The sequence below is a fragment of the Micromys minutus genome (assembly GCF_963924665.1).
Source record: "Micromys minutus genome assembly, chromosome: 21".
Taxonomy (NCBI): domain Eukaryota; kingdom Metazoa; phylum Chordata; class Mammalia; order Rodentia; family Muridae; genus Micromys; species Micromys minutus.
This window is the reverse complement of record NC_137956.1, coordinates 1453611-1481488: the sequence shown is the minus strand read 5'-3', so window position 1 is coordinate 1481488 and position 27878 is coordinate 1453611. Positions and strand designations below refer to the sequence as shown.

The 27878-nt window shown below is 45.6% G+C and overlaps 1 protein-coding gene across 5 annotated transcripts in view; it reads left to right on the top strand.

Annotated features, from left to right (window-relative positions):
- The window catches only part of TLN2 (talin 2), a 402865-nt gene that overhangs the window by 266325 nt on the left and 108662 nt on the right, over positions 1–27878 (top strand). For all 5 annotated transcript variants that reach the window (XM_080934594.1, XM_080934590.1, XM_080934592.1 and 2 more), the window contains 12 exons: positions 150–330; positions 1467–1580; positions 5157–5265; positions 6896–7104; positions 7604–7702; positions 14192–14359; positions 15599–15893; positions 18006–18172; positions 20031–20159; positions 21723–21836; positions 23790–23903; positions 27657–27791. In XM_080934594.1, coding sequence (XP_080790720.1) covers positions 150–330; positions 1467–1580; positions 5157–5265; positions 6896–7104; positions 7604–7702; positions 14192–14359; positions 15599–15893; positions 18006–18172; positions 20031–20159; positions 21723–21836; positions 23790–23903; positions 27657–27791 — 1834 coding nt within the window. The remainder of the gene's footprint in view (positions 1–149; positions 331–1466; positions 1581–5156; positions 5266–6895; positions 7105–7603; positions 7703–14191; positions 14360–15598; positions 15894–18005; positions 18173–20030; positions 20160–21722; positions 21837–23789; positions 23904–27656; positions 27792–27878) is intronic.

Here is a 27878-nt window from a genome sequence, read left to right as displayed (position 1 = left end):
GGATTCATCCGAGATGCTTCCACGGAGCATCTTGATGTGGCTCTTCATCCCATGCCCACTGTGTGTGCTTTTGAAGTGGCCTCCACAGTCCAGGGCAGTGCACATTTCTGAGAGTCTGCCTCCCCACTGAGCAGCCGTGTCTTTCACAGATCCACCATCCTGCAGCAGCAGTTCAACCGGACTGGGAAGGTAGAGCACGGCTCGGTGGCACTGCCAGCTGTCATGCGCTCTGGCTCCAGCGGGCCTGAGACGTTCAATGTTGGCAGCATGCCGTCACCCCAGCAGCAGGTCATGGTCGGACAGATGCACCGAGGACACATGCCTCCGCTGGTGAGACTTCCCGATCCCTTGTCTGTTAGCCCCTGGGTCCGTAGGGATGGTGACAGGTTCCGTGCGGGAACCCTTGGCCTCCCCTCTGAGCCACAAGTCATCGATGGTACATCCCTGTAATTGAATGACTGATTGCTCCTTTCTAGAATCAATGGCTAGAGAGTGAGGGGCCTTGTATTTAGTTACACTTCTCATTGCAACTACAAAGTACTCGACTAAAGCTTTTTTATAGAAAGAAGTATATATTTTGGCTCATGTGTTGAGGACGGTTGAAGAGCGTGAGGCAGCTGACCACGCTGTGCTTCACATTGGGAAGCATAGACGGGTGGATGCTGGTGCTCAGCTTTGGTTTTAACATACTCCAAGGTCCCAGCCTGTGGAATAGTACCACGTACCCTTGAGTGGGTCTTCCCACCTCCGTTAGCCCAGGCTAGAAATTGGTCTTCCCTCACAGACCTGCCTAGAGGCTGGTTTCCAAAGTGATTCTCTATTCAATTTGCCAACAGAAATTAACCATGAACCTCTTTGTGCTGTAGAAACAGACCTCATGCCCCTACAGCAGCTTCAAGCTGACTGGCCCTGATACCCTCAAAAAATAGGAAATGGGCAGTCCTCTATGATCTGCCTTTGTAAACTAGTCTTGTTCCTTTCTGATTCGTCTGATTCAGTACCCCTCACTATCAGGATAGTTTTGAGAACTCAAGAATATCAAAGTTGGGAATTCATTCAATTATAAAAAGGTATGTTGGCTGTAGGTTGGGACAGAGTTCTGGAGTATGATCTAGAGCCCTTCGTATTAAACAGCCATCTGTGTTCTGTGTGTGAGCCCTTTTGTCACAGTACTCAGATCAGCTGTATCCCCTGAGCTCCCCTGTGAAGCCGCTCGTCAGCCTTCTTGTCTGCTAACGAAGCTCTCCACACCCTTCTGATTATAAGTCCTTTCCTGCAATCACCTTCGCTTTGTGTTCTATTAATATAACGTGCTATTTCTGGCCCTCAGGTTGAAATGGGAGCTAGTTCAGGTGCGTACTGAGATGTGCTCTTGCCTGAGAAGGTTTAGTCTTGTTCTGTTTTGCAAGGAGGCCCTGCGGGTCTCCAGGCTCTGCTCACCGTCTTGTGTTCATCCGCCTCTGCAGACGTCGGCGCAGCAAGCCCTTATGGGGACCATCAACACAAGCATGCACGCTGTCCAGCAGGCTCAGGATGACCTCAGTGAGCTAGACTCACTGCCACCTCTCGGCCAAGATATGGTGAGTAGCCAGCCATCAGTGCGACTCATCCTGTGTCTGTCCTCATTCAGAGCAAGGCTGCGTGCTCGGTCGGATCCTGCCAGATGCCTGTCTCCAGCTAGCTGAGAAATCCATGTTTTGATGTATGTTGGGTCTTAGATTCTCAATCTAGTGGGTATGGAGGGGGCCTTGGAATATGTGTTCGCAACACATTCCTAGGGACACTGATGCTACTGTCTGGGTATTTTGTGTTTTGTGGACTCCTGGGTTAGCTATGGTACTGCTGAGGCTTACAGCACGGTGAGGTAATGAGCTCTAAAGCCCTCTGGTAGCTTCTGCCGCTGCAGCACAGAGTCACTTAACGTCTCCTACTTAAGGTTGTGGTCTGCAGGACAGCAGCACTGACACCATCCAGATTCATAGTGGAGAAGCAGAAATCACAGGCACGGCAGTGTCCTATGCCTCGGTGCCCGTTAGCCTCATGTGCAAGAATGCTAAACTTTGAGAAGCACTGACTAGTAAGCTTGCTCCCCAACAGCACCACCAACTTCTTCTCCTTCTCTGCACCACACCCACCTGCAGAGCATCACAAAAGCTCAGGTTTCACAAATCAGTCCCTGTGAGCAGGCCCGGGTATCAGCAGGGATTTGGCTGGTTTTTGTTTTTCTCTTCATATCTATTGATCATTTTATACCTAGATACAGATGTCTATAGATACAGAGATATAGATTTCTTTTTCCTTTACATTCTGATTGCATCTTCCCTGTTCCTCCTCTCCTCCGAGTCCTTCCCTCTCACCTCCCCTGCATGCCCCCTCCTCAGAACAGAGGAAGCCTCCCATGGGTATCAACCTGCCTTGGCATATCAAGTTGCAGTAGAACTGGCAGCATCTTCTGTTGTGGTTAGGCAAGGCAGCTCAGTTGTGGAGAAGGGATCTAAAGGCAGGGAACAAGGACAGAGGCAGCCCCTGCTCCTGCTGTTAGGAGTTCCACGTGAAGACTGAGATGCACAGTTGTTACATGTGTGCCGAGGCCCTAGGTCCATCCCGTGCATGCTCTGTTTGGTGGTTCAGTCTCTGGGCCCCTCTGGGCCCCTCTGGGCTTAGCTTAGTTGATTCTGTATGTTTTCTTGTGGTGTCTTGGACCTTTCTCACTCCTTCAATCCTTCTTCCCCCGTCTTCCATAGAATTTCCCAGGTTCTGTCTAATGTTTGGCTGTGGGTCTCTGCTTCCGTTTCCACCAGTTGCTGCGTGAAGCCTCTCCGATGACAGTAATGTTAGGCTCCTATCTGCAAGTATAGCAGAATGGCATTAACAGTGTCGGAGGTGGGCTCGCTCTCATGACGTGGGGCTCAAGCTGTGCCTGTTATTGGTTGGCCACGCCCTCAATCTGTTACTGGTTGGCCACGCCCTCAATCTGTTACTGGTTGGCCACGCCCTCAATCTGTTACTGGTTGGCCACGCCCTCAATCTGTTACTGGTTGGCCACGCCCTCAATCTGCTCCATCTTTACCCCTGCACATCTTGTAGGCAGGACAAATTGTGGGTCTAAGGTTTTGTGTCTGGGTTGATGTCGCAGTCCCTCCATTGAAAGTCTTTTCTGGTTACAAGAGTTGGCTGGTTCAGGGTCCATATCCTCCGTTGCGAGCAGTTTCCGCTGTTCTGGATTGTCCCGGAGATCCTTCTCTTCAGTTCTAGCTCTCTCTTCCCATACCCTCTCACTCCATCCTCTCTCCTGTCCCCATCCTTCCCTCCGTCCACCCCCAATGTTTATTCTATGCCCCCGTCTCAGTGAGATTCGAATGTCTCCCCCTTGGGCCCTCATTACTTTGGTTCTTTGGGTCTGTGGACGTAGCATTGCTATCCTGTACTTATAGGTGAGCACATACCATGTTCTGGTGTGCAGTCATGATAAAACAACAACAACAACACCCAACACTGCTGTAACATAGACATTGCGAGGCTAGAGCCCAGACGTGCTCTGCTGCCTAGTCTCAGCGAGCGGGATCACTCTTCCGAAGCTGTCCCCGAATGCTGTTGTCCATCTCTATACTGCTGTACGTGGAGGATGTTACGGCCCTTGGTACCGTCTCTCTCAATGCCTGAATTCCGTATAGATTTTGCTCAGGGAACTCTAGAGTGGACTTCCCTATCCAGAACCCTTGGGAGATCGCTGTGAGATATGTGGAGTTAGCATGCACTAAGACAATAGTGACTCCCGGAGCCTGAGCCTGAGCCTGAGTGTCTTGCCTGCAGGTAATCATTAGCAAAATAAATACTATTGATCATTTTATACCTAGATACAGATGTCTATAGATACAGAGATATCATCATTAGCAAAATAAATCCCAGTAGGCATATCCAAACTTTTGACACAAGTGAGTTATAAGACAATAATTGATAAATCAATCCCACATACAAATCTCACAGTGCTTTAGATATCATCAGTCACTTGTAGCCGACAGTCTTCAGGCTGGACAGATCTGATGGCTTACAACAAAATGTAAGAGCCAGATGTGTCTTTCTGTAGTAGGAGGAAGGTAAGGACCAGGACCTGGGTATAATTTGCCATTGTCCTGTCACCTGATAGAGGTAAGAGAGGCACAGAGCAGGAGCCTCAGCCATCTTCACAGGTGTACGGGGAAAATACCATCTGCATATGGCTATGATATTTGATTTTCTTCATGATAGTTCAAGATATGACAATAGGAAAAACTTCAGTGTTGGTCAAGAACCCTTGTAGCTGACATACCCAAGAGTTCTAACTGCTCCCTAAAATAGCCTAGTGAAAATTACTGCCAAGTGTTACTGTTGGTCCAAGTACCAAGTTATTATGCGATATTGGGTTTATTAACATATCCTGATTACATGAGTTTCGTTGTAAATTTTTCATGCATATATATAATATCCTTTTATCATATTTGCTCCCATTGCCCCCTGCATTCTCCTCCGATGCTTGGTCATCTTGTGTGTTGTTGTTATTGCTGTATGAACCAGTGAGCTTAATCCGGGTTATTCATAGGAGTATGTGTGAGAGCTATGTAAGAGCTCCTTTAGTGGTAGCAACATCCCTAAAGAAAATATCTCTCCTCTTGCAGCAAACACTTCCTCCAACAAGGGCAGACCTCCTAACCCTTTCCAAACGGTTCTGCCTACTGGGGATTGGGTGCTCAAACACACGACCCTGTGGGGGCATTCTCATTCAGACCACATAGCACTCTCCTCTCCAGCTCTTACATGGTTTTTTTTCCCCTCTTCTGTGATGTTCCCTGGGTCTGAGAGGAAGTAATATATGTGAACTTTGACTTTTTCTCGGTTGTCTTCATCAATATATAGCTGCATCAAATTATTTTTCCTAAGTGTTATGAATTTTTTAAATTATAGTATAAGATACAGAGAATGTATATACCTTTCAACATCTCTAAACACACAAGAAGCCTGTCCAGGTTATTCTTTATGAGGACTTGAGCATCTTCAGTGCTGGCCTAGAAAGGAGAGTACAGCTAAGTGCTAGTCTCATTGTATGACTTAACTTCCCTGGTCTCCTGGGAAATTCAGTGCTGTGATTGTGTTGTCCCATTGTCTGTCTGGCTTTACAGGCATCTAGAGTTTGGGTTCAGAACAAAGTGGATGAATCCAAACATGAAATTCACTCTCAAGTTGATGCTATCACAGCTGGGACAGCTTCAGTTGTCAACCTCACGGCTGGTAAGTCCCTGAGTAATTTGTGCCTGTGTATGTGTGTGTGTATGTGTGTGTGTGTGTGTGTGTGTGTGTGTGTGTGTGTAAGAGAGAAAATGTGTGTGAGAGAGAATGTGTGTGTTTGTGTGTCTGTGAGAGAGAGGTGGGGAGAAAGAATGTGTGTGTGTATGTGAGAGAGAATGTGTGTGTGAGAGAGAATGTGTATGTGTGTGTATGAGCGTGGGCACACGGGCATGTGCATTCTTTCAGTGAAGCAGCAGATTACTGTACTGTGAGAAGACAGGCTGATTTGAGATATCTGACCTGCTTTAAGCATTTGCTCAGAATGATCCAAGACAAATGCAAGAAACTGTTGGTGTCAGGCATCATTAAGCAGCAGTTACTTTGTGTTCCTTACATCAGCATGGGAGCATACTTGAACATCTTTGAGGGCAGTTTCTCCTTTGGAGAGTTTACAGTAACCACCAGCCTCACATTGTCTGCAGTGTACCAGTGTTTTCAAGAGCAGGGTGACCCCTGGACTGGGGCCATGGGATACAGATGCGTGCTTTGGGATTTGAGTTGTGTGTATTTGTGTGTGGAGGTCAGAGAACAACTTTAGATGTCTCTCCTCAAGCAGCCCTTTTTGTGTTGAGATGTGTATCTCCTTGGCCTGAAACTCTCTGCAAGTAGTCAGACCAGTTGAGCAGCAGGTCCAGGGGTCTGTCTGTCTCTACTCCACCAGCGTTGGGATTACAAGTTCATAGCATCAGGACTTTTTTTTTTTTTTTTTTTTTTTTTTTTTTAATGTAGGTTCTGGGGATTGAACTTGGGTCTTTGTACTTTCGAAGAAAATGCTTTGCATTTTTGTTTAATTTTTAGTTACACCAGAGGGAAGTGGGGTTACACACATGTGCCACAGTGCACATGTGGAGAACAGAGGATGAGTTTCCAGAGTTAAGTCTCTCCTTTTACTGTTACGCTGTGAGGAACCTGTCAAGCACCTTTATGCACTGAACTATCTTACTAGCCACTACTTTGAATTTATATATGTGTATATACATATACATACATATACATACACATACACACACATACATATATACATACACATACACACACTTACACATACATATACATATACATACACACATACACATATACATACACATACACATACATATACATACACATATACATACACATACATATACATACATATACATACACATACATACACATACACATATACATACACATACACACACTTACACATACATATACATACATATACATACACATACACACACATACACATACATAGACATACATATATTCGTACCAGAGCAGACTATATTTTTATTATTTCCAACCTATTTCCAACCATACCCCCAACTCCAGCTTTTTCTAATTCCCTTGAAAGACCTTTGCTTTGGAATTCTGAAGGAGTTCAGTGTTTCAGTGAGACCTCCAGGTGGGAGGACCTTGGAGTCAGGGTGACGGCCATGTCACTGAGCTCCCGATTCTGTATAATACCTGCATGGTGGTGGGGCACTCCTGCCAATGGGAGTTTTGAGAAAGTCTCATCAGGACTGCCTACCTCCTGCCAAGCTGGACCCTCTCACCTGTCACTGCTCTCCTTTGGTCTTGGTCTCAGGTGACCCTGCAGACACTGACTACACAGCCGTGGGCTGTGCAATCACTACCATTTCTTCCAACCTGACTGAAATGTCCAAGGGGGTGAAGCTGCTGGCGGCCCTCATGGACGATGATGTGGGCAGTGGGGAGGACCTTCTCAGAGCTGCCAGGACTCTCGCCGGGGCCGTGTCGGATTTGCTGAAGGCTGTGCAGCCTACTTCTGGAGAGGTGAGCCCTAAGGACCTCAGTCCCATTCAGATGACATATGTATATCCCTTCAGTTCTGTGGGGCTCTGGCTTCCTGAAAAGTTTCTACTGTCCTGAGAAAATACCACAGGGAAGTACAGAAAGGAATGGCTCAGGTCCTGTGGTTCAGCCCTTGGGGTGGGAAGGGGGTGCTCCTAGTAGAAAGCCATTCCGGCTAGTAAACAAAAGGTATACTTACAGGTTTGCAACTGAACTTCCATATAAACCTGCTTTGTTCTATCTAATTGCACAAGATCCATTCGTTGGAAATTTCAAGCACTTCTACCTGTTACTGGGTGATGAGAGTTTCCTTGCATCTCACCAGGATTTTTTTTTTAATCTCCTATCTGGCATACAACCAGAGATCTCCATTTGAATGGAGGAGGAGCTGGTTCTGTTGGATTCCTCACTATACCATTATGTGGCGAGATGCGGGAAGAATTCATTTTCTCTCCAACCAGATCGTGTTCTCTGTTTGTAGCCCCGACAGACTGTTTTGACTGCTGCAGGAAGCATTGGCCAAGCCAGTGGAGATCTCCTGAGACAGATCGGAGAGAACGAGACGGACGAGAGATTCCAAGTAAGACATCTGTGGCTCGCCAGTCTTGGAAAGGTGTCTGAGTGAGGAGTCTGCTCACAGGGAGGGTGTATCAGAGCACAAGCTCAGGCTTCTCCGGTTGCTGAGAGTACGGCCCAAGGACATGATTTGAGTAGGGAGGTCTTTTAGTGTCAATTAAATGTATATATTTTTAATGGAAAAAAGCCAGGTCACTGATAGAATGTATCATCCTCCTAAACACTTAGCCTTTCTGGTTGTTCACCAGTTTCTTAGACATTTTATAAACATAAAAGTGGATACAGTATTTGTGAATCCCTTTGTAGTGGCCTCAGCAAGTCTTTTTTTATTTTGTGGGAAGTAGCTTTTTTAGTGGACTCTCTTTTTGTTCATTTGTGTGTGTGTGTGTGTATGTATTGGGGTGTTGAGGTGTTGGGATGCTTGTGTTTGTGAGCACTTTTGTGTGGAGGCCAGAGGTCAGCCTCTGATGTCATTTCTCAGGATGCTGTCCAGCATGTTTGGTTTTTGAGATAAAGTTTCTCACTAGGACCTTGGAATTGTTGATTGAGGCAGGCTGACTTGAAGTCAAGCTCCAGGGATCTGCCTCTCAGCCTCCCCAGTACTACAGCTACAAGCACTATGCAGACTGAGCTACATCTCCAGCCCTGGCCTTTACTTGTTAAATGTTTTCTATATTGTTGAATTTCTTGCAGTAGGATCTGGGTGTTTAGCTCAGGCTAATCCAACAAGCACTTGATGCCTGAGCCCAGATCTTGCCATGTAGGAAGGCCGAGAGTTTGGGTGGACCCTGGCTGAGAAGTCATTTTTGTGATCCTGAGTTTTCAGTACTAGAGTCATATACTCCCTGTCCTCTGCTGAGCAGCTGTTGCTACTGTTTGCAGCTGGCTTGATTCACTGCCAGTTTCACCACACTGAAGCTTGGACAATATCTCAACTTGTCTGCCCTCCTAACCCCACAGTAAAAGTGTTGAGACTGAGACTCTCGGAGGGTGTGCTCTGCTTGTCTACTTGGGGACCCTATTCCTCTTTATAAAGTCTCTGATTTTACAAGTAATACATAAGTCCATCCCAGTTAGAATATTCAATGTCTTTGCTATGCTCTCTGAAGGAGTCCCTTATCCAAATTATGAAATTCATTGTATGGCAATTCAGTTGAATTTCACTACACTTTACTTTTACTCTTTATTTTATTTATGCAAATGTGTGTATCTATGTATGTGTGTATACATGTGTATGAGGATACCCTCAAGAGGCTAGAAGTAGGTGTCAGATCCCCTGGGGATAGAGTTACAGTCCTTTTGGAGCTGCCCAAACTGTTGGTGAGAACTGAATTCAGGTCCTCTGCAACAGCCGCACGTACTCTGCCCAGCAGGCTGTTTTTCAGCCCCTTCGTTTCAGTCTTTGCAGTGTGGTCTCCAGTGGCAGGAGCTGGCTGCAAGCTCACCCTGTATCTAGGTTCACTTTGGGCTTCCGTTCATCCTGCCTTCATCTCCTGTGTGCTGTGATTACGTGTGTGCTCCACCGTGCTTTGAGTACGTGGTGCTGGGAATGGAACACAAATCTTTATGCATGCTAGGCAAGCATTTTACCAACTAAGCTATATCCCCAACCCTTGCCTTTACTTGAAAAAAATGTTTTCCAAAAATGCCTCTAACCTGTAAGACTACTTGTGCAAGAGCAGGTAACTTCCTGAAATGCTGGGGGCTGTTGTTCAGGTAAGAGACGAATTGTGTTTCTGCTTCTGTGAACAACCTTGGTTGTCCCAAATGTACAGGATGTGCTTGATCACACATAGACGGGAGCTATGCAGGCAGGATGTGTGGAACTTGTGAGAATGTATGTTTGCCCTTGATTGGACAAAGGTGGTTAGTACATAGCCCTGTGGGTTTTGCCTTTATAAGCCCCTGTTTAATGTAATTCAGTGCCATACTATGGGAATCCATCTGGCCAGTATTTAATAAAACTAGCTTCGAATTTGGCTAAAATATAAAAATAAATAAAAATAAAATAAAATAAAATAATAAAAATGTTTTCTAAATTATTGTATTACAAGGCAATATGTAACTATATGTGAAACACTGATTTAGAGATCAGAACCACAAAATTTCAAATGTATAAGAGCTGGCATCACATATACCACCAAATTCATAAAAATATTGTTAAAAACAGATTTATTTTTTTAAAGCTTGTCTGTTTGTTTGAGTGTTCTGCCGTCATGCGTCAGACCCCATTACAGATGTTGTGAACTATTACCTGGATGCTGGGAATTGAACTCAGTTCTTGAAGAGCAGCCAGTGCTCTTAACCACTGACCCATCTCTCTGACCTGAAAAAACAGACATCTTTTTATCAGTTTCTTGATACCCTAAATACATCCTTCCCACAATGCAAGAGGATGCCTCTTTTGCTACATCCCCTTTGACCACCTCTCCATTGGTCAGTGACATCATCATATGTTCTGGGAAGAAATCAAACACCTTCCCCTTCCTTAGCTTCTCCTGGCATTCTGGTGTTTTACCTCATGGATGGCCATTTTGCGTGACACTTACCTTAGTTAGGGTTACTATTGTTATGACAACTAGGAAGGGAAAGGCTTATTTGGCTTCTGCTTTCACACTGTAGTCTGTCATTGAAAGAAGCCAGGACAGGAACCTGGAGGCAAGAGCTGATGCAGAGGCCATGGAGGGGTGATGCTTACCGGCTTTCTCTATTGCCTTGCTTTCTTATAGAACCTAGGCTCACCAATCCAGGGATAAGATCACCCACCATAAACTAGGCCCTTCCTCATCAATTAGTAATTAACATGAGCTGTGCCCTTTCCCATCAGTTAGTAATTAAGTTGTCTTAACCATTGGATCTAATGGAGGCATTTTCTCAATTGACGGTCCCTCAGGACAACATTTACTCTAGAATTAGAGGGACAGGATGTGTCACATAGACTAATAATCATGTGAGAGAGAAATGTACACTTTCGTCCATAGGGGTAGCCAGTCTCCTCCCTGTCTCTGTACTTGGGGTTCAAGGACCACAGGACCCATTCATGTCCTGAGGTTCAGTAAGATGTTCGTGCACGGTATAGGCTGGGTGCCAGTCATAGCTTCCTAAAAGTCATTTCTATCCCGGGATTTCCAGGAACTGCTTCACATGTGCAGAGGTCACTGCAGACCCCATAACATGCCCCACTGTCCCCTGCTCTTCTCCGCATCCTGAGTCCTTTCCAGATCTCCACACAATCCTTGTGTTGTACTTGTAGTCTATATTGTAATTCTCCTAGGCAAATAACTCTTAGGAATTTGGTCTGTATTAGATTCAGCTGCTGTTGCTGGGCTTCATTATCTTTCAGTACTTGATTTACTTTGCTCAGAAGTATTGCTTTTGGGGGGCTGGGGAGACGGTAACGAACATGAGGACCTGAGGTGAATTCCCAGTGCTCATGTTTACAGCTGTACACACATAGTAAGTAGGATGTATGTATACATATGTATCTGTAAAGTCAGGGCTGGGAAGAAGAGGCAGGAGGGTCCCCTGAGACTCAGACCAGCAGAATTGGCAAACTTGGTCAGGGAGAGATTCTGTCTCGAAACACAAAACCAAGATAGACAGCCCCTGAAGAATGGCACCTGAGCTTGTCTATGGTCTCCATATTCAAGTGCACACCCAAAAAGCATCCTTTTGCTGTTGTCGAGGGTGAAGAAGGTGATGCTCTGGATTCCCATAAGGCGTGGGACTTGCCCTTGCAGTTCTCTGAAGCTCTGCTTCCCCTCCCCTCTTCTGATGGATTGTCTACAGTGTTCAGCTGCAGCCCCTGCCTCCTGCTTGTTCTTTGGCCGTGCTAGGAGGCAGGATCAGAGACAAGGTGGGATGTCCCAGGGAGTGGGTGGTGTAGCTGAGGACTGGTGTGGTAGGACAGTCCTCCCCAGCCTCGCTCCTTCTGTCAATGGGGCCACCTGGCATGGGATTTCCACTGTGTCTTTCTGAGGCCTGCGGTGGAGCTTCTCTTGGGTTCTCAATGTACTGCGTGTTCCCAGAGCTGACAGGATTTATTTCACCCAAGCTCCACACAGTGGGCTTATTGAGAAGTTTGACAGAAACTGGCCAGCAGTTATAACTGCAGTATCTGTTCTTTTCCTGATTATATTTGGACAAGATTAATAGAGAATTTCTTTCAGTGACCTGAACAAAGTCCTTTGTGACAATTGTGGTTGTGGGTGACCCAGTCTTGGTCTCTGTGTGAAAGAATGTTCTGGTAAGCTTTAGAAAATTATGCTTAAAAATCTTGTTTGTAATTTGTGACATCCAGATTGCTTTTAACTTGAATTCAGGGGCAAATGTCCAAGATCCCTGGGGGTACTTGTAAGGGGCGGCATATTGGAATCAATTTCTGGAAGCTGTGCAGCAGACACAATTTGACTTCTAAAAGCTTCATGTTTCACAACTTTTAATGTACACCCAGGTACTGTCATAGACCCATGAAAGGCCACGGTAGACGGTTCCTTTAAGGGCACTTTGGTTTTGTCTTTATTTAAAATCAAGATATTTTCTTAATTATTTTTATTTTATTCCATTTGTGCATGTGTACCTGTGTGTTTGGGGTGTGTGTGTGTGTGTGTGTGTGTGTGTGTGTGTGTGTGTGTGTGTGTGTGTATGTCCATGTCCATGCTTACCACTTCACCACTTCATACATGTAGAGGTCAGAGACAACTTGGGGTGTCCATTCTCTCCTCCAACCATGTGGACCCCAGAAAACCAGCTGCAGTCAGGAGTAGACGTGACAGTGTCTTTCCCTAGGAGCCGCCTCTCCAGCCCCCAAAGCTGCTTCCTTAGGTTATTTGGCACTTTTTAGAGTTGGCTGTGTCGAATGTGTTCTTCACTGCTGAAAACCAAGAGGCTGGGCATGATTTCCGATATATTTTCTCGTAAGATCTCTCATTGTAAAGAGCTGATCGGTACCCTTGACCCGTATAACCAGTGTGCCTTTTTATATTATCTGATGAATAACTAAAGGCTTCTGACTACATTTCCTCTGGAGAAAAGACTAGACATGCTCGCTCAAAGTAACATTGGCTTGGATGTTAGGGAAGGCATTTCTAAATCAAATAAGGTGCTCCCAGTATTTGTAGCACTGAGGTAAATTAAATGTAAAAGTGGTTGGGTGACGGATCTGGTGGTCCAAATCCAAGGAATGTCCCTCCTGCAGGCAGAGTACCTTTCATAGGCTGAATTTTAAATTCTTGCAGTCCTAGCAGCTGGAGTTAGACATGGTTTTGATACAGTGCTTCGTGTCGTCTAAGCTGTCCTACCAATTAGACTAGCCCAAGATGACTTTGAAGTTCAGGTCCCCTGGCCTTCCTCCCAAGTGCTGGGATTACAGGCAGGCACCGCCATAGCTAGTTCCTGGGCGTGGTACCCAGGGCTTCATATCTGCTGGGCAAGCGGTGCACCAACTACTCACACGCATTCCCCGTCATCATGCCATGGTTAACTTATGCAAATTCTCTTCCACTTTGCATAATCCAATCCCTATGCAGAAGATTCCGGATGCTGAGGATATGTTCAGAGCAGTCTTTGGCTTTCCAGCTGTAGGAATTGGTGCTGGCAGTTAGTCTGTGTGTGTCCTATGTTGCCCTCTGGAGGCAGAGGGACGGCTGAGTTTTGGACCATAACTCGGATGTTTGTGCAAGCTAGGCATCCGAAAGATTGATTTTCAGTTTACTCTGGGGCATGATGAGTCAGAGGCTGTGATGTAACGCCTACCATTGCAGTACTTCTGGCATCTGAGTATCTCCTCGGCTTCTGCTGTCACACATCCATCAAATGCAAGAGTCAAGGACCAGTGTGAGAACATGAATGTGGATCACTAGCTAAATCCTTCCTGTTTCCTCTGTTTAATTTTTTTATTTTGGTGCTGTATGTGTATGTGGTATTTGGAGGATCTATATATGTGCTTAGATGTGTGCGAATGTGCTTGTTTGGTAGGCATGCACATATTCGTGCATGTGTACACCAGAGTTCAATGTCAGATGTCTCTCCCAGTCACTCTGCACCATACATTTTGAGACAGAGTCTGTCTCCAGATCAGAAGCTCACTAGTTAGAGCTGGTTGACTAGTGAGCTCTTAAGGATCTGCCTGTCTCTGGCCTGACAGCACATTTCAAACATATGCAGTTTGCTGGTGTCCTGTTTTATGTACTGGGGATCCAGCCTCAGGTCCTATTGTTTGCACTTTATTAACTAGGCCATCTCCCCATCCATCCCTGACCTGTTTTGTGTTGAAACCTGTGTTTCTCAGTGTTTTGTTATCAAGATACATTTTTTTCTTTAGTTTCTTGCAAAGATGGGTTGGCCTTTCAAAAAATAAAGGGGAAAAAAATCAAGATAATGAAGGTCAAAAATCAAATTGAATTTCAATAGAAAGGTTGGGTGCACTCTACACAGTTTTAGTGTCTGAAGAGTGATAATAATAAATAAAATAGCTTTGGTCCTCTTTTCTTAGGATGTTTTAATGAGTCTAGCTAAAGCTGTTGCCAATGCTGCTGCCATGTTAGTACTCAAGGCGAAGAATGTGGCCCAGGTGGCTGAAGACACCGTCCTACAGAACAGGGTGATCGCTGCAGCCACCCAGTGTGCCCTCTCTACCTCACAGCTTGTGGCATGTGCAAAGGTAAGCCAGCTGGCCTGCCAACCCTCCCTACAGCGCCAGACACTCTCACCTGCCGCCAGTCAGTAAGTAAGTAGCCTGAGCTCTAGAGCTTGCTTCAGATGCCTTCTTTTGAGGAACATGAATAGGATTTTTGTTTGGTTGATGGTTGGTTGGTTGGTTGGGTGGTTGGGTGGTTGGGTGGGTGGTTGGTTGATGGTTGGTTGGTTGGTTGATTGATTTCCAGGGCATAAAAGAGACTTTGTGTGCCTTTCATCCCAGCCCAGTCCCCTGGAGGAAGAGGCAAACAGATTTCTGTGATTTCGAAGCCAGCCTGATCTACAGAGCAAGTTCCAGGACAGCCAGGGCCACTCAGAGAAACCCTGTCTTGATGGGGAAATAGGGAAAAGAAAAAACAAAAAGGCTTTGTAATCCATGGCATAATGTTGTAAAGGGGTTTGTTCCGAACCCATAGCTTCCCGGGGAGTCCATTCATCCTGAAAACGTGAGTGGCTCCAGGGTGTGTTCATTGTGTCAGAATCGCCCGGCTGGGTTTTCCTAGCGGTCCAGCAGGCTGCGCACCATTAGGCTTCATTTACTGATGAGAAACCTGAGGTGACTCAGTGGTGAGGTGCTTTCAGTCATGGAAATAAGCTGCAGAGTTGGGGTTATGACTTAGACCTGTCTGGTCCCAGGTGTCCTTCCATTTCGTCATGCGTGTGTGCTTCTCTGGACGGGGATGTCTGCTGCTGAGCATTCTGTCTCCAGCTTTGCATATCTGTGGTTGAAGGGCTGGCATTTCCCATTACCCCACCCACCTCCTCAGATAGGATTTGGAGCATCCAGAGGCTTCCTTAGTGATCTGCCTGGAGTCCACGGGTAACTAACAGACTTTCCCTAGTCTCTGAGGAAACACAGGCAGCGTTTCAGATGCCTCCAGAAAGTATTTGCAATTTTTTTAGATAGTTGTCTTACGTCAGCCTAGAAGATTCACTTAGGGTATCCTAAGAGGGAAAGCATATAATTAGTAGCCATTGGAACTTTGTCCTTATTTAAGTACTAGGTACTGAGGACTGCTGTGCATGTCTAATTAGCAGGATTTCTCAAATCACAAAGAAAGTTTAGGAGTGTAGAGGTTACCCCATTGGAGGGTCCCTGGTTTGTGTGCTAAATGAGTCACAAAGTGAGTGACCTAAGGGAGATGCCAGACACCCTGGAGCACCAGGAACATCTACTACAGTGAGCCTTTCTGTGTCTTTCCAGGTGGTGAGCCCCACCATCAGCTCCCCTGTGTGCCAGGAGCAGCTGATCGAAGCTGGGAAACTGGTGGACCGCTCTGTGGAGAACTGTGTTCGTGCCTGCCAGGCAGCCACTGGTGATAGTGAACTCCTAAAGCAGGTCAGCGCAGCAGCCAGCGTGGTCAGCCAGGCCCTGCACGACCTCCTGCAGCACGTGCGGCAGTTCGCCAGCCGAGGCGAGCCCATCGGCCGCTATGACCAGGCCACCGACACCATCATGTGTGTCACTGAGAGCATCTTCAGTTCCATGGGTGATGCTGGTGAGGCACTGGCTTGGGGGAAGAGGGTTTGGATGGTTTTGGGGTGTTCCTCGTGGTGATGGTCACTTTCTAGGTAACCTGTGGAATAAGGAACAAGAGCAACAGTGAATCTTCCTTAATCTAAAACTTCCTCACCATGGCACAGAGAAAGATCCGGGAATCCCAACATTCTCTTCCAGGGGCATTAAAAACTTCATTGGAATTGCATTGTTGAATTCATAATTTTAATAAGACACACACAGGGCATAGCTGGTAAAATCAGAGCAGCCACCAAAGGAAACAGGAACAAAGCCAGGAATGGAGACATTTATTTAAAGGCCCACTAGAAATCTCCACAAGGTCACTGTAGAGAGCCAGGAGGGACAGGAGACAGCAGGTGGGATGGAAGGAAAGGCCCAGACCGCAGCCCTTGTCTCATTTTTGTGGGAGACATAGAGCAGGACATTTTGATATACTGTAATATACTCATGCTGCAAACTGAAATCATATATGCACCGTGCCTCTTAGTTTGTTGAAAATTAACTCTGAATTCATGCTGCCACTAAGCCCTCTGCATTCCTGTAACTGACCACTTTATTCTATACCGATCTCTGGTAAAATGGCTGGCTGCAGGTCAGCTTCCCGTCACCTCACAATTTCTCTCGATTATCAAACATCCCTACTTTCAAAGGTGGTGTGTAGAGGGTCACAGTTTATATAAATATAATTGTGTTCTACATATGAATTTTTCCACGTCCACCTATATGTCTGATTTTTCATGACAGTAGAGCACCCCATTCTGGGGTGTGTAGCGATGATGTGTTTTTCTCAGTGTTAGGGCTCAAACCCAGGTCTCTGGCTGCATGCTAGCTAAGCACTCCCCCACTGAGCTCAGCCTCCAGCCCTTTGACCGAGTATCTGTTAATAGATATTTCTTTTGCCAGTTTGATTTGCCTTTACAAAAATGTTCCTACATAGAGCCTTCTTGAAAATGTGTCTTCATTTGCTTTTGGAATTTTATATGGCTGGCAATGCCTTTCTGTGGAATTTCCCAGCCAACTGTTACATGGATCTTGAAGTTTAAACTTCTTAGTGAAATTTCTCTCCAGAAAGGATTTGCAACCCTACCCTGTTTTGCCAGTGTATAACCATACTGTATAACAGCTTCTGGGGGGTGGCCCTTTTGTTCAGCTACTTTTAGAGACAGGGCTAGCCTTAACCTTGTGATACTCTGTGTTAGCCAGTGATGGCCTGGGATTCTAGGTGTGTGCCACAGGCTTGGCAGGTATTTGGTAGTTGTTGGGAAAATCGTCTTATGTTTTTTTTTCTATGCTTCTTAATTTGCTAACAAACCTGGAATGCTTTGTACAGTTGAGGTTTTTGCTAATCTTCTCCCTTTTGGCTTATTTTCCATAAACCTTTTATTTGGGAATGGTTTCAGACTTTCCTTTTGCAGAGGTAGCAGAGTCCTGTCTCCTCTTCCTCCTGTTTCTTCTGTAACTCATATGTCAGAGCACTCATGGGTGCATTCCTGTTAGCCACCCATATGATTCAAATTTCATCAGTTTTTCCTAGTGTCCCTTTTTTTCTGTCCCACAATGCCATCCAAGTCACCACACTGATTTTAGCACATGCCTGTATGTGTAAAAGCTTGTCTCCCCTCAGAAAAGCTTTGGGAGAGGACCCAATCCCTTTCCTGGGGTGGTCTCATTTGTAATGTTAGGAATTAATACCCCCCTCCCCAAGGAAAGTTGAGATAGACTTTTGTAAAGTCACATGCACAGCAAGGACAAGTAGTAATAAAAGCTTCAGACCAGGACCTGGGGGTGTAGCTCAGTTTGGTCAACTGCCTGGCTAGTGTGCAAAAAAGCCTTGGGTTCAGTTTCTAGCACCTCATAAACCAGGCATGGTGGAACAAGCCTGTAATTCCAGCACTAAGAAGGTAGAGGCAACAGGCTTAGCTAATCTAAACCATCCTTGGCTATATAGGGAGTTAGAGCCTGACCTGAGACACAGAAAAGCCTATTTTAAACAAATAACAACAGGAAATAAAAACAAAACCCTCCTGACCATTGAGGTGGTGCTCAGACAGAGTGGTGAATAAAAGCCCACACCTACTGTCCTGTTCTCTAGGTGAGATGGTACGCCAAGCCCGGGTGCTGGCCCAGGCCACATCAGATCTTGTCAATGCCATGAGGTCCGATGCGGAGGCTGAGATTGACATGGAGAATTCCAAGAAGCTCCTGGCAGCCGCAAAGCTCTTGGCTGACTCCACTGCCCGCATGGTGGAAGCTGCAAAGGTAGGCATTGGTCTTTTGGCCTGAAATGTAAACTCTGTTGAGTGTTGGTGTTTGAAGCTTACCTTCAAATGCGAAGGGTGGAGTGTGGATTTCTCCTTGAAAACCTGAATGGCTTTGTGACATCTAACACACTTAGGGTAGCAGAGGAGGCGTTGTTGAACAGGAGAAAGAGATGATGACTTAACGCAGACAGCAAAGCATGAATTCTCATTGCTGCAACAGTTGCCTGGCGGAGCTGGTCAAATCTCATCCCTAGTCAGGAAGCGAGGGATTGATGCTGGTGCTCAGCTGCCTCTCCATTTTTAATTTAGTCTAGGACCCAGCCTATGGAATGGGGTTGCCCACACTTACAGGGGTCTAGACTCAAGCAATTCAGTCTAGACAGTCCCTCACAGGCGTGCCCAAAGAGGTGTTTCAAATAGTGATTCTAAATCGTACCATAGACAATCAAAATGACACATAACATTTGTGGGGGGGGGGGGGGGGGACGAAGAGTGAGCTCTCCCAGCATCGACTCTGCCTTTCCTGACTTAGAATCCTGTGTGTCCAAGTAAAACTGACAACTGCCAAGGCCAGGTTCAGCTGATGTACCGGGCTACTAGGACTGTGGACCTGCACAAAGTGTGGTGTCAAACTCTTGCCCCAGCCGAGGGCACCAGCTTTCTTAAGTGAATTTCCTGTGTTTGAATACAGTTGAGTACCAGCTGTTTGTCTCAGACAGGATTTCTTTTCATAGCCTTTAGCAAACTTCCCTTGGGGTCTTTCTGTAGCCCCCACCCCTGCGGCCTCCCCACCCCCTCCCATCATGCTCCATCTCCAATGGGACCAGCACTTTCTGTATTTACTTTGGCCTTTGAATGCTCCAGCAGATGTGAAGATGAGCCGTCAGGGTGTCTGCCATACCAGTTAAGATAAAACCGCCCTTTGCAGATACCTTCACTTACAGGCTTTCTCATATATGATGGGGAGTGGTCTTTCGGAGCCTCTCTTTTCAAACAGGAATTTTAATTGACTCACAGCAGCACACACTGCTGTCCTGAGCACTCGCTCTGAGCACTGCTTCACAGGAAAGAGCAAGTTGTTCTCAGCCATAGCTCTTCTCCTAGGCTACAGAACGTTAGAGCTCACCCCTTCCCTCCTGTACCCTGTCTGCTCACCGTTATCCAACTCCTGTCTCTCTGTCCTCTCCCTCCCTCCCTCCACCCCAGTAGAGACCATTCTTTTTTTTTTTTTTCCTACAATGAGAATTTTTTTTGTATTGTCCTTTTAATGTTTGACATAATAGTAATGCAACTCAGCAAAAAGGGAGGTTTTTTTTGATTGGGGGTGGTTATTATTTTTTGGTCCTCCTGATGCTCTGTAAATGGTACTCACACAATTGTTTGTCACCCTGGAAGAAAATTATCCGGGCACTTCATCTTACAAGATTTGTAAAATTAAACTCCAGACTAGAATAAAATGTTTCCTTTTACTAATATTGTTAGCTGATACATAAATAAAAAGCACACTTACTAATGTGAAATATTATGACAATGCCTCAGATATCTTCTCAGCCTTGAGGTTTTGAAATTACAGCTATAAGGTAATTTGTGTAACTAGCCAGTGTGGTTTACAATGTCGTTTCTCACATTGCATGCAGGTTTGGTCTTTAGCATGAAGATAGTATGAGGCTGGGATGAGCTGTTTAGGGGCTGTGGAGGTAACACTGATGCAGCCTGGTAGTACACAGCCGTTATCCTCGCGTGTGGCTTTCCGTATTAGGCATTATTAGGAAGAAGTAAAATGAAAGAAAGGTATGCCTTTAGCAATTGCAGCCTACTGTTCCTGGGTCATTTGAAGTGTGTTTCTGCCTTTGCAGGGGGCTGCAGCCAACCCAGAGAATGAAGACCAACAACAGAGGCTGAGAGAAGCCGCCGAGGGTCTCCGAGTAGCAACCAATGCAGCTGCGCAGAATGCTATTAAGAAAAAAATTGTCAACCGGCTGGAGGTCAGGAAACAGGCTAGCTTTTAGGGTGTCGTTTGTGATTGCTAAGAGTTACAGGGTGGGGGTAGTCAAATCACCAAAATGATACCTATATAAAGAGTGCCAGCTCAAAGGCAGCAATGTTGGATGGTTCAGGTACTTTAACAGAATTCACACAATTTGAAAAAATGCTTCAGTTCAGGGTTGCCAAAGGCTTGGGTTCAGCAATAGAATGCCGTGTTTTTGCAGGAGGATTTGGGCGACTTTTTTCTTGGCATTAACGGATATTCACCAGGACCAGTCATACTAAGTCCCCATTCCTGAGAGGCAGTGAGTTTTGTGGCTTCCTGTTGAGAATTTTAGACTAGAGCTAGGGAGGAGGGTGGGACTGAGAAGGAGGCAGAGTGAATATTTTTGTCATTTCTTTTTAGAATATTTATTCCAGTTAGGGGTTGAAAGTAATAGCCACAAACTGCAGAAGAAAAAACATTTTTTACATGGATGTTTATAGGAGGTCTTCAAACTAAGATGCAGAGGGATAAAGGCCAAGTTACCTGACAGTTAGTCTCATTATTAGAAGGAGACGGAATATTGAACTGGATTAATTACCTGGGGGCTGTGTCACAGCTGAGCTAAGGCTTCTGGGTACTCTGAGAGGAGAGACATGGATGCCTCCTGGGGGGACTGTGTCACAGCTGAGCTAAGGCTTCTGGGTACTCTGAGAAGAGAGACACCTTCATTGATGTCTGACGTAAAGGTCAGCCTGTGCTTCATGAGGGGCACCCCCTTTCCCTAGAACACTAAGACTCTGCTGCTTACCCTTACCAATGCCATTTCAGCATCCCAACTGTCTCTTGTCTCTTGTCTTTTAAATTTCCATTTATTCTTTGGTATCTTCATACATAGATGTATTTAGATTGTACTCCAACTCCAACTCCTGGACCACTTCCCTAGATTCCCTTCCTAACTTCATGCTGTTAGCAGCTGCCTACACCTCCTCTCCTCCTCTTCCTCCTTCTCTTCCTCCTCTTTCCTCTTCTCCTCTTCCTTCTCTTCTTCTTCCTTCTCTCCCTCCTTCTTCTCCTCCCTCCTATTTGTTGAGTTAAAATCATGCTGCTATCAGTGCTTGGACGTAGGTTCTATCCAGGGAGCATGATCTACACAGAGAAGAAAACTCCGTATCAGCCATCCACTGCCCACACCTCCTTAGCTAGATGTGGGACGTTATGAGCCTCTTCCTGGTTCATGTTGAAAAACTGACTGACCTGATCTTTCGCATGGCTTGGGGAACATCAGGATGGAGAGATGGAAGAGCCAGGGGTTGGGGAGGCTTGCTGTGTAATAATGTCTTCTGGTAGTGACTAGGCCATCTTGCTCACTCATTACACCTGTGGTGACCAGAATGAGACCAGCAAAAAACTATGATCATCTTCTAAAAGAGCAGGCAGCAAGGAAGACCACAAAGGGCGACAAGATTGAGATGGTTGGTGGCTTCAAAGAGACTGTGTCTGCTCCCGTACTGGAGAGGCATGGTGGACGAGTTTTCAGGCTCCTTCTTGGGCTGACCTATGTCACTCTCCTCTGCAGGTTGCAGCCAAGCAGGCTGCAGCTGCTGCCACACAGACCATCGCAGCCTCCCAGAACGCAGCTATCTCCAACAAGAACCCCTCGGCGCAGCAGCAACTGGTCCAGAGCTGCAAGGTAAGCTCCCCGTGCACCGAGGGCCAGGTCTGCAACAGATCACTGATAACATTAGATCACTGGATGCCCCTGTAATTCACTTAAGACAGGTCTCCCAGGCTCCTAATCTAGTTTGCAGTGGCTCTATGTTCTAGGTGTACACGTGTCTGGTTTTTGTCCATTAAACGGAAGGCCTGCATTTAGAAGCAGTTTCTTTTTTCCAACATTATCTTTCCTTTATCTTCATCTTTTTAAAGAGACTGAATTAAATAAAGAGAATCGATGGGGCCATCTTAGAGCTTTGAAATAGAAATGAATCCTTGGCTTTCCAGAGCGCTGTCCCCTCTGGGAGACTGGCCGTGTCCAGTTTCCATGCTACCTCAGGTCAATTTCCTGATTTTTCCATGTCTGAGGTCTGCTTTGTCCTGTCTGCCTCCTGTGGCCTCCTGTTGGGTACTTTCCGTTACCTGGTTGTCTGTTTGTGGGGGAAGGGGCATCGGTGCTGTGTCGACCATACTGCAAACATTCTCTCTTCCTACCAAGAGGGTTGACTCCCAGGACACTTTTGATGTCCTGGGACATAAAATCCTTTTGCAGAACCACCTCCTGCACGTGGACATCTTGCTGGACTCTCCTGAGAATGTTGGCATTGGAGGCTAGTGACAGGTGTCTCTTTGTGCCACTGTTCTGACAGTTAACCTGTTCTGACCTTCCTCCAAATCTCTGAAAAAGATCGAGTCAGCTGAGGGAAGCCTCCTCCTCAGCAGCGGCTGTGTTTCTGAGGGGAATCTAATTTTTCACAAATTGGTCATGCAACTAGGAGAGAATTGTCGAGAGCTCTCTATACCTGGCTCTGGTTTTCCTGAGGTCCCATCTCATATTTGACTGTGTGGTAGGTGAAAGTGTCTGTGGAAGGAGATGAGCCGAGAGTGAGGCCTCTGCTCAGACAGAATAGTTCTTTCTTGTACCATTCAGCTGCCAGCAAGGTTGGAAAGCGGCCTTTCCCTTCCTCAGACGCTGCAAGCTGCTCATACCCAGGGACCTGGTGTGGAGTCAGCCAGCCAGCCTTCTCTCCCTCTTTGCCAAAGAGACTGAAGGTATTAGATCTCTGAGCATCCCTGCCAGGAAAAGAGAGAGAATCTAAATGACAGGCTGACGTTGAGAGGGAAAATGGACCAAGTTTCTGGAATCAGCATTGGAAAGGCCTGTGCACATTTCCATTGGCATATTTTTAAATATCTTTACACTGTGGCTAGGGTGGAGGGTGGGCACAAGGCTAAGATGCACCTTCACCAGCAGTGATGCTCCGGCCTCTGAGGCCTGCTCCATCAGGGAAATTAGGAGGAGCACAAGCAGATGGCTGGTTCCTAAGGCTCCTCTGGAGGTGACTGTCTTAGAGTAGTCCCACTTTTCTGAATATGGCTCCTCTCTCCCATGGATTGGGTTTTCTCGTTTGAGCAATGCTTAGAACAGAGAAACAGGAGCAATGACCACATGTAAGGTGAGGCCCAGAATCCATACCTGCAAAGTTAAGGCCTGAGCACTTAAACATGATGGCTTCTGAACCTCTTCTACCCTCCCTCTGGTCATGCAACTGTCTGACTCAGTTTACCTGTGAAGTTGTGTGTGTGTATTGTGTGTGTGTGTGTGTGTGTGTGTGTGTGTGTGTGTGTGTGTGGTATTTGACCTTCAGTCCTCTTGGTCTGGAGCCCATGAGCTTTGACTAGAGAAGTTCTTTCAAGGCTTTGTTCTAGAGGACAGTTGGCTATCAATGGACTGAGCCCATCTGGGACATTGTTAAAGTGGAAAGAGCAGGGAGAAGAGGGTTCAGTATGCTGTTGTAGCCAGCTTCCGGTACTAGTGTCCCTGGGAATGGATCCTCATAGACAGTCATTGATTTGGGTCATTTCCCTGCCCCTTTGCTAACTGTCCCTCTCTGCCCATGCTCAGTTCCTGTTTTCTTGCTCCTTGCAGGCGGTGGCTGATCACATCCCTCAGCTAGTGCAGGGGGTGAGAGGGAGCCAAGCGCAAGCCGAAGACCTCAGCGCTCAGCTGGTTCTCATCATCTCCAGCCAGAACTTCCTGCAGGTAACACAGAAACCAGCACTGTGGTCACTCGCAGAACCCACAGCTGGCAGAGTCTGCCCTTTGTCCTCAAGGAAAAGAGCATGCCTGTGCAGATCACACTGCCCTGGCTGGGGTTTGTCTAAGCAGCTGCAAGGCCTCTTTACGTTTCAGGTGAGGGGGATGTCGGTGATGAAGGACCCATGGGTTAGTTTTTCAAGTGCTGCTCACTCACCTATGATACAGAGATAAACATGGATGTTTTTGTCTACTTTCTTGTGTTACATACAGAGAGATACACTTTTCTGTATTGTTCAATGGATATATAATCTTGAACTTAAAATTATTTTATACTTCATTGAGAATTTCCTATGGTGTAATTGGATCGCATCCTTCCCTTCCAGAACCACCCACCCTCACTTACCTCTCTACCCCCGACTTAGGGTCTTCATTTTTTTAAAGTCTAATAACCCACTGACTAGTCTGTATTGTGTGTCCTGAGAGCATTCGCTAGAGAGGGGCGATTCTAAGCCACACTGTTACAGAAAACTGACTCTCTACTAATTGTTCCTCAGTTAAGGATGTGGGTTCCTGAACCCCTTTCCACCCCACACTGGAATGCTAACTGGATTGATATTGTGCTGGTCTTTCTTGTGCAGGCAACCATGAGTTCTTGAGTATTACGGTCATATCATATCCAGAAGACTGTTTTATTACAAATTCCTTTTACATCTAACTCTGAAAATCTTTTTAACTGAAAACAGTTTTTTAACAATATGTTCTAGTAATGGTGTATAATGTTTTGAATTGCATTTGTTGTGTATAAACCCTTTGGGGATTGAGCCTAGCAGGAGAAGCAATAGCTCTGCCTACCACTGAGCTCTCCCCTGCCCTCCTTTGTAATGTGGGCATTTGTAATTGGGAACTTGTGCCTCATGGCCATACCCTTGCTTTAGTCATCCCTCCATTAGAGTCCTGGCGCTTTATTTGGGGGTATCATGAGCAGCCTGTAATGTGATCTCTTCATGTGTACAAACTTTAGCCCCAGATTGAGTTATTTACTTGGGTGAATTCCTAGAAATAGGTTGGCAAACAAATGACTTTTTCTTTGTCACACTGAGATTTAGGATTTAGAAAGAAGGTTTTCTTTTTCTTAGTAATCCAGAAGCTGGCTCTGTGTTTAGTCTGCACCCAGGGAGACAATGGAGAATGAGGATTGAACAGTGAAGTGTTTCTCAGTCCACTGAACTGGTGTGCTTATATTTTCCTTCTCCCTCCTTCCCTCCTACATTTTCTTTTTTTCTCTCTCTCTCCTCTTTTCTTCTTTTCTCCTGTTTTTTTACCTTTACTGTAGATACTTTATTTAAAAACCAGGCCAACTTCAAAGTAAAGGCAACAGAATCAACAAATTAAAAGTGTGGATGTTTCAGCCATGCACAGTGGCGTAGGCCTTTAATCCTAGAACTTGGGAGGCAGAGACATGTAGATCTCCAAGTTCAAGGACACCCTAGTCTACATAGGACAGCCAGGGATACACAGAAAGACTATGTCTTGGGGGGTGGGGGGCATAAATCATGGAAAAAAATGTGTGTATATTTATATTTATATAATTTATATAAATATACATAATGTGAGCAAGAACTGTTAAAATACATATATAGTATCTAATGCGTGTGTATATATACACTATACACACGCATTAGATACTATATATCCACAAACACACACATACATTCTACCACTAAGCTAACCCAGCCCCCAACCCAAGCATACATCTTTAACTTCCTTCATGAATATTGTAGAGTTGCCCTTCCAGAAGGATGAACAATGTGAATTTATAGCTCACAGTATATGGGGCATACTTCTTAATATATCTTTTATAAGATGGAGTTAGGAGCTTTAACAAGCATGTTAGCTTGTTTTTTTTTTTTTTAATTTTTTTTTGTTTGATTTCATATCTTTTGTTTTCAAATGTTAAACATTTTTCATATGCTTCAGTATTATGTTCTTAAGAGCTGGTAACATGAAATTATTCAAGTATTTTAGTACTTACATTAGGTTTTCCTACTGATTCTCATTAATTCTTTAAATACTAAAGTAGTACTTTTATCCTTAATATTTATGATCTGGCACTTAAATCATTACAATTTTTCTGAGACCCACTTATAACATATATTTTTAAAGCCCTAAAAGCTGATATGCATTGAAGCCAGAAAAGCTACTACTAAAATTTTACACACTAAAAATTAATTGAGATTTAGCTAGTTCCTTGCCATTTTTTTTCTACGTTGGCATTGGCAAGGAAATGGATACATCCCAACAGTGGGAGACTGAGAAACATCTACAGGACTCAAAGAACACTGTACACCTAAAAAACCAGGCAGAACTGGGAATTGTAAAAGAACATGTCAAACAACCTGTTCTTGAAGATAGGTCTGCGTGTGCATAGGCATTCTGCATGGGGAGTGAGTGTATTTTGGTTTGTGAATAAGTAAGGCCATCTTTTTCATCTTTATTTTATGTTAAATGTGTTTAAAGGTCCGGATAAAGCACTACTTGGGAAGGGTAAAGAAATGTCCTTACCAAAAGCTATCTTTGGAATCTATTTTAAATGAGAATTTCAAGTCACTTTACCCAACTTGCCTGTCTTGCCCCATTTTGATACCTTGTACTCTCTCTGAGTGTCTAATTTGGCATGGTAATTGTTTGTTTTATTGTTGCTGATATTGCTTTAAGATTTATTTAATTCAGTGTTCTGGTTATGTTTTGCCTGTATCTTTGTGCACTGTGTGTGTGTAAAACCACGGATGCCAGAAGCAGGCATTCAATCCAGGAACTAGAGTTAACACACCGCTCTGTGAGCTGCCTGCAGGTCTGGGAACTGAACGTGGGTCCTCAGCAAGAACAGCGGGTGCTTGTAGACACTCAGCCTTCTTTTCAGGAATTAGGTGGAGTTTAGTGTGTCCCTTGTGTTAGTTATTCTTTCATTGCTGTGACAATAAACACCATGGCCAAAGGCAGCTTAAGGAAGAAGAGTTGATTTTATCTTAGGACCCAGAGGACTAGAGTCCATTAGCAGCGGTGAGGTCTGGCAGGACATCATCTTCACACAGGAAGCAGTTAGGAAGAGACCAGGAAGGAGGATGCTGCTATACACCTAAGCCTTCATGTTTGCTAGTTTACAGTCAACTTGACAGAAAGCTATAGTCATCTGAGCAGAGGGAACCTCAGTTGAGAAAATATCTACAGATCAGGCTGTAAGCAGACAAGCCTGTAGGGCATTTTCTTAGTTAGTGACTGATTTGGGAGGACCCTGCCCATGGTGGGTGGCACCATCCCTAGGCTGGCCATCCTGGGTTTTATAAGAAAGCAGGCTGAGCAAGCCATGGAGAGCAAGCACCCCTCCATGGCCTCTGCATCAGCTCCTTCCTTCAGGTTCCCTCCCTGTTTGTGTCCTGACTTCCTTTAGTGATGAACAGTGATGTGGTAGCATAAGCCAACGAAACTCGTTCCTCCCCAGTTTCTTTGGTTGTGGTGTTTCATCACAACAGTGACAACCCAGAGACACCTAGTGACACTTTCTCTGGCATGATTGCAAAGGTTCCCTAACCTCCTTAAGTGTTTATTCAAGCTCAAGAACATGTGGGGGACGGTTCTCATTCAAGCCACACCGTTTTAGGGGCAGGTGTGTTCTCGTCGCCGTGGAGCCCATGCCGATGGATCTCTCCGCTGCTGGTTGCCTAGGAGATATCTTACATTCCATTCATCTCTCCACAGCCTGGAAGCAAGATGGTGTCATCTGCTAAGGCGGCGGTGCCCACCGTGAGTGACCAGGCCGCAGCCATGCAGCTAAGTCAGTGCGCCAAGAACCTGGCGACCAGTCTGGCTGAGCTGCGCACCGCCTCCCAGAAGGCAAGTGGGGCCTGCTCCCATGATAGCTCTTCAGCTTTTCATCCTTTTGTGGTGTTCTGGTATGACTGCCCTTGCACTGCTGGGCCA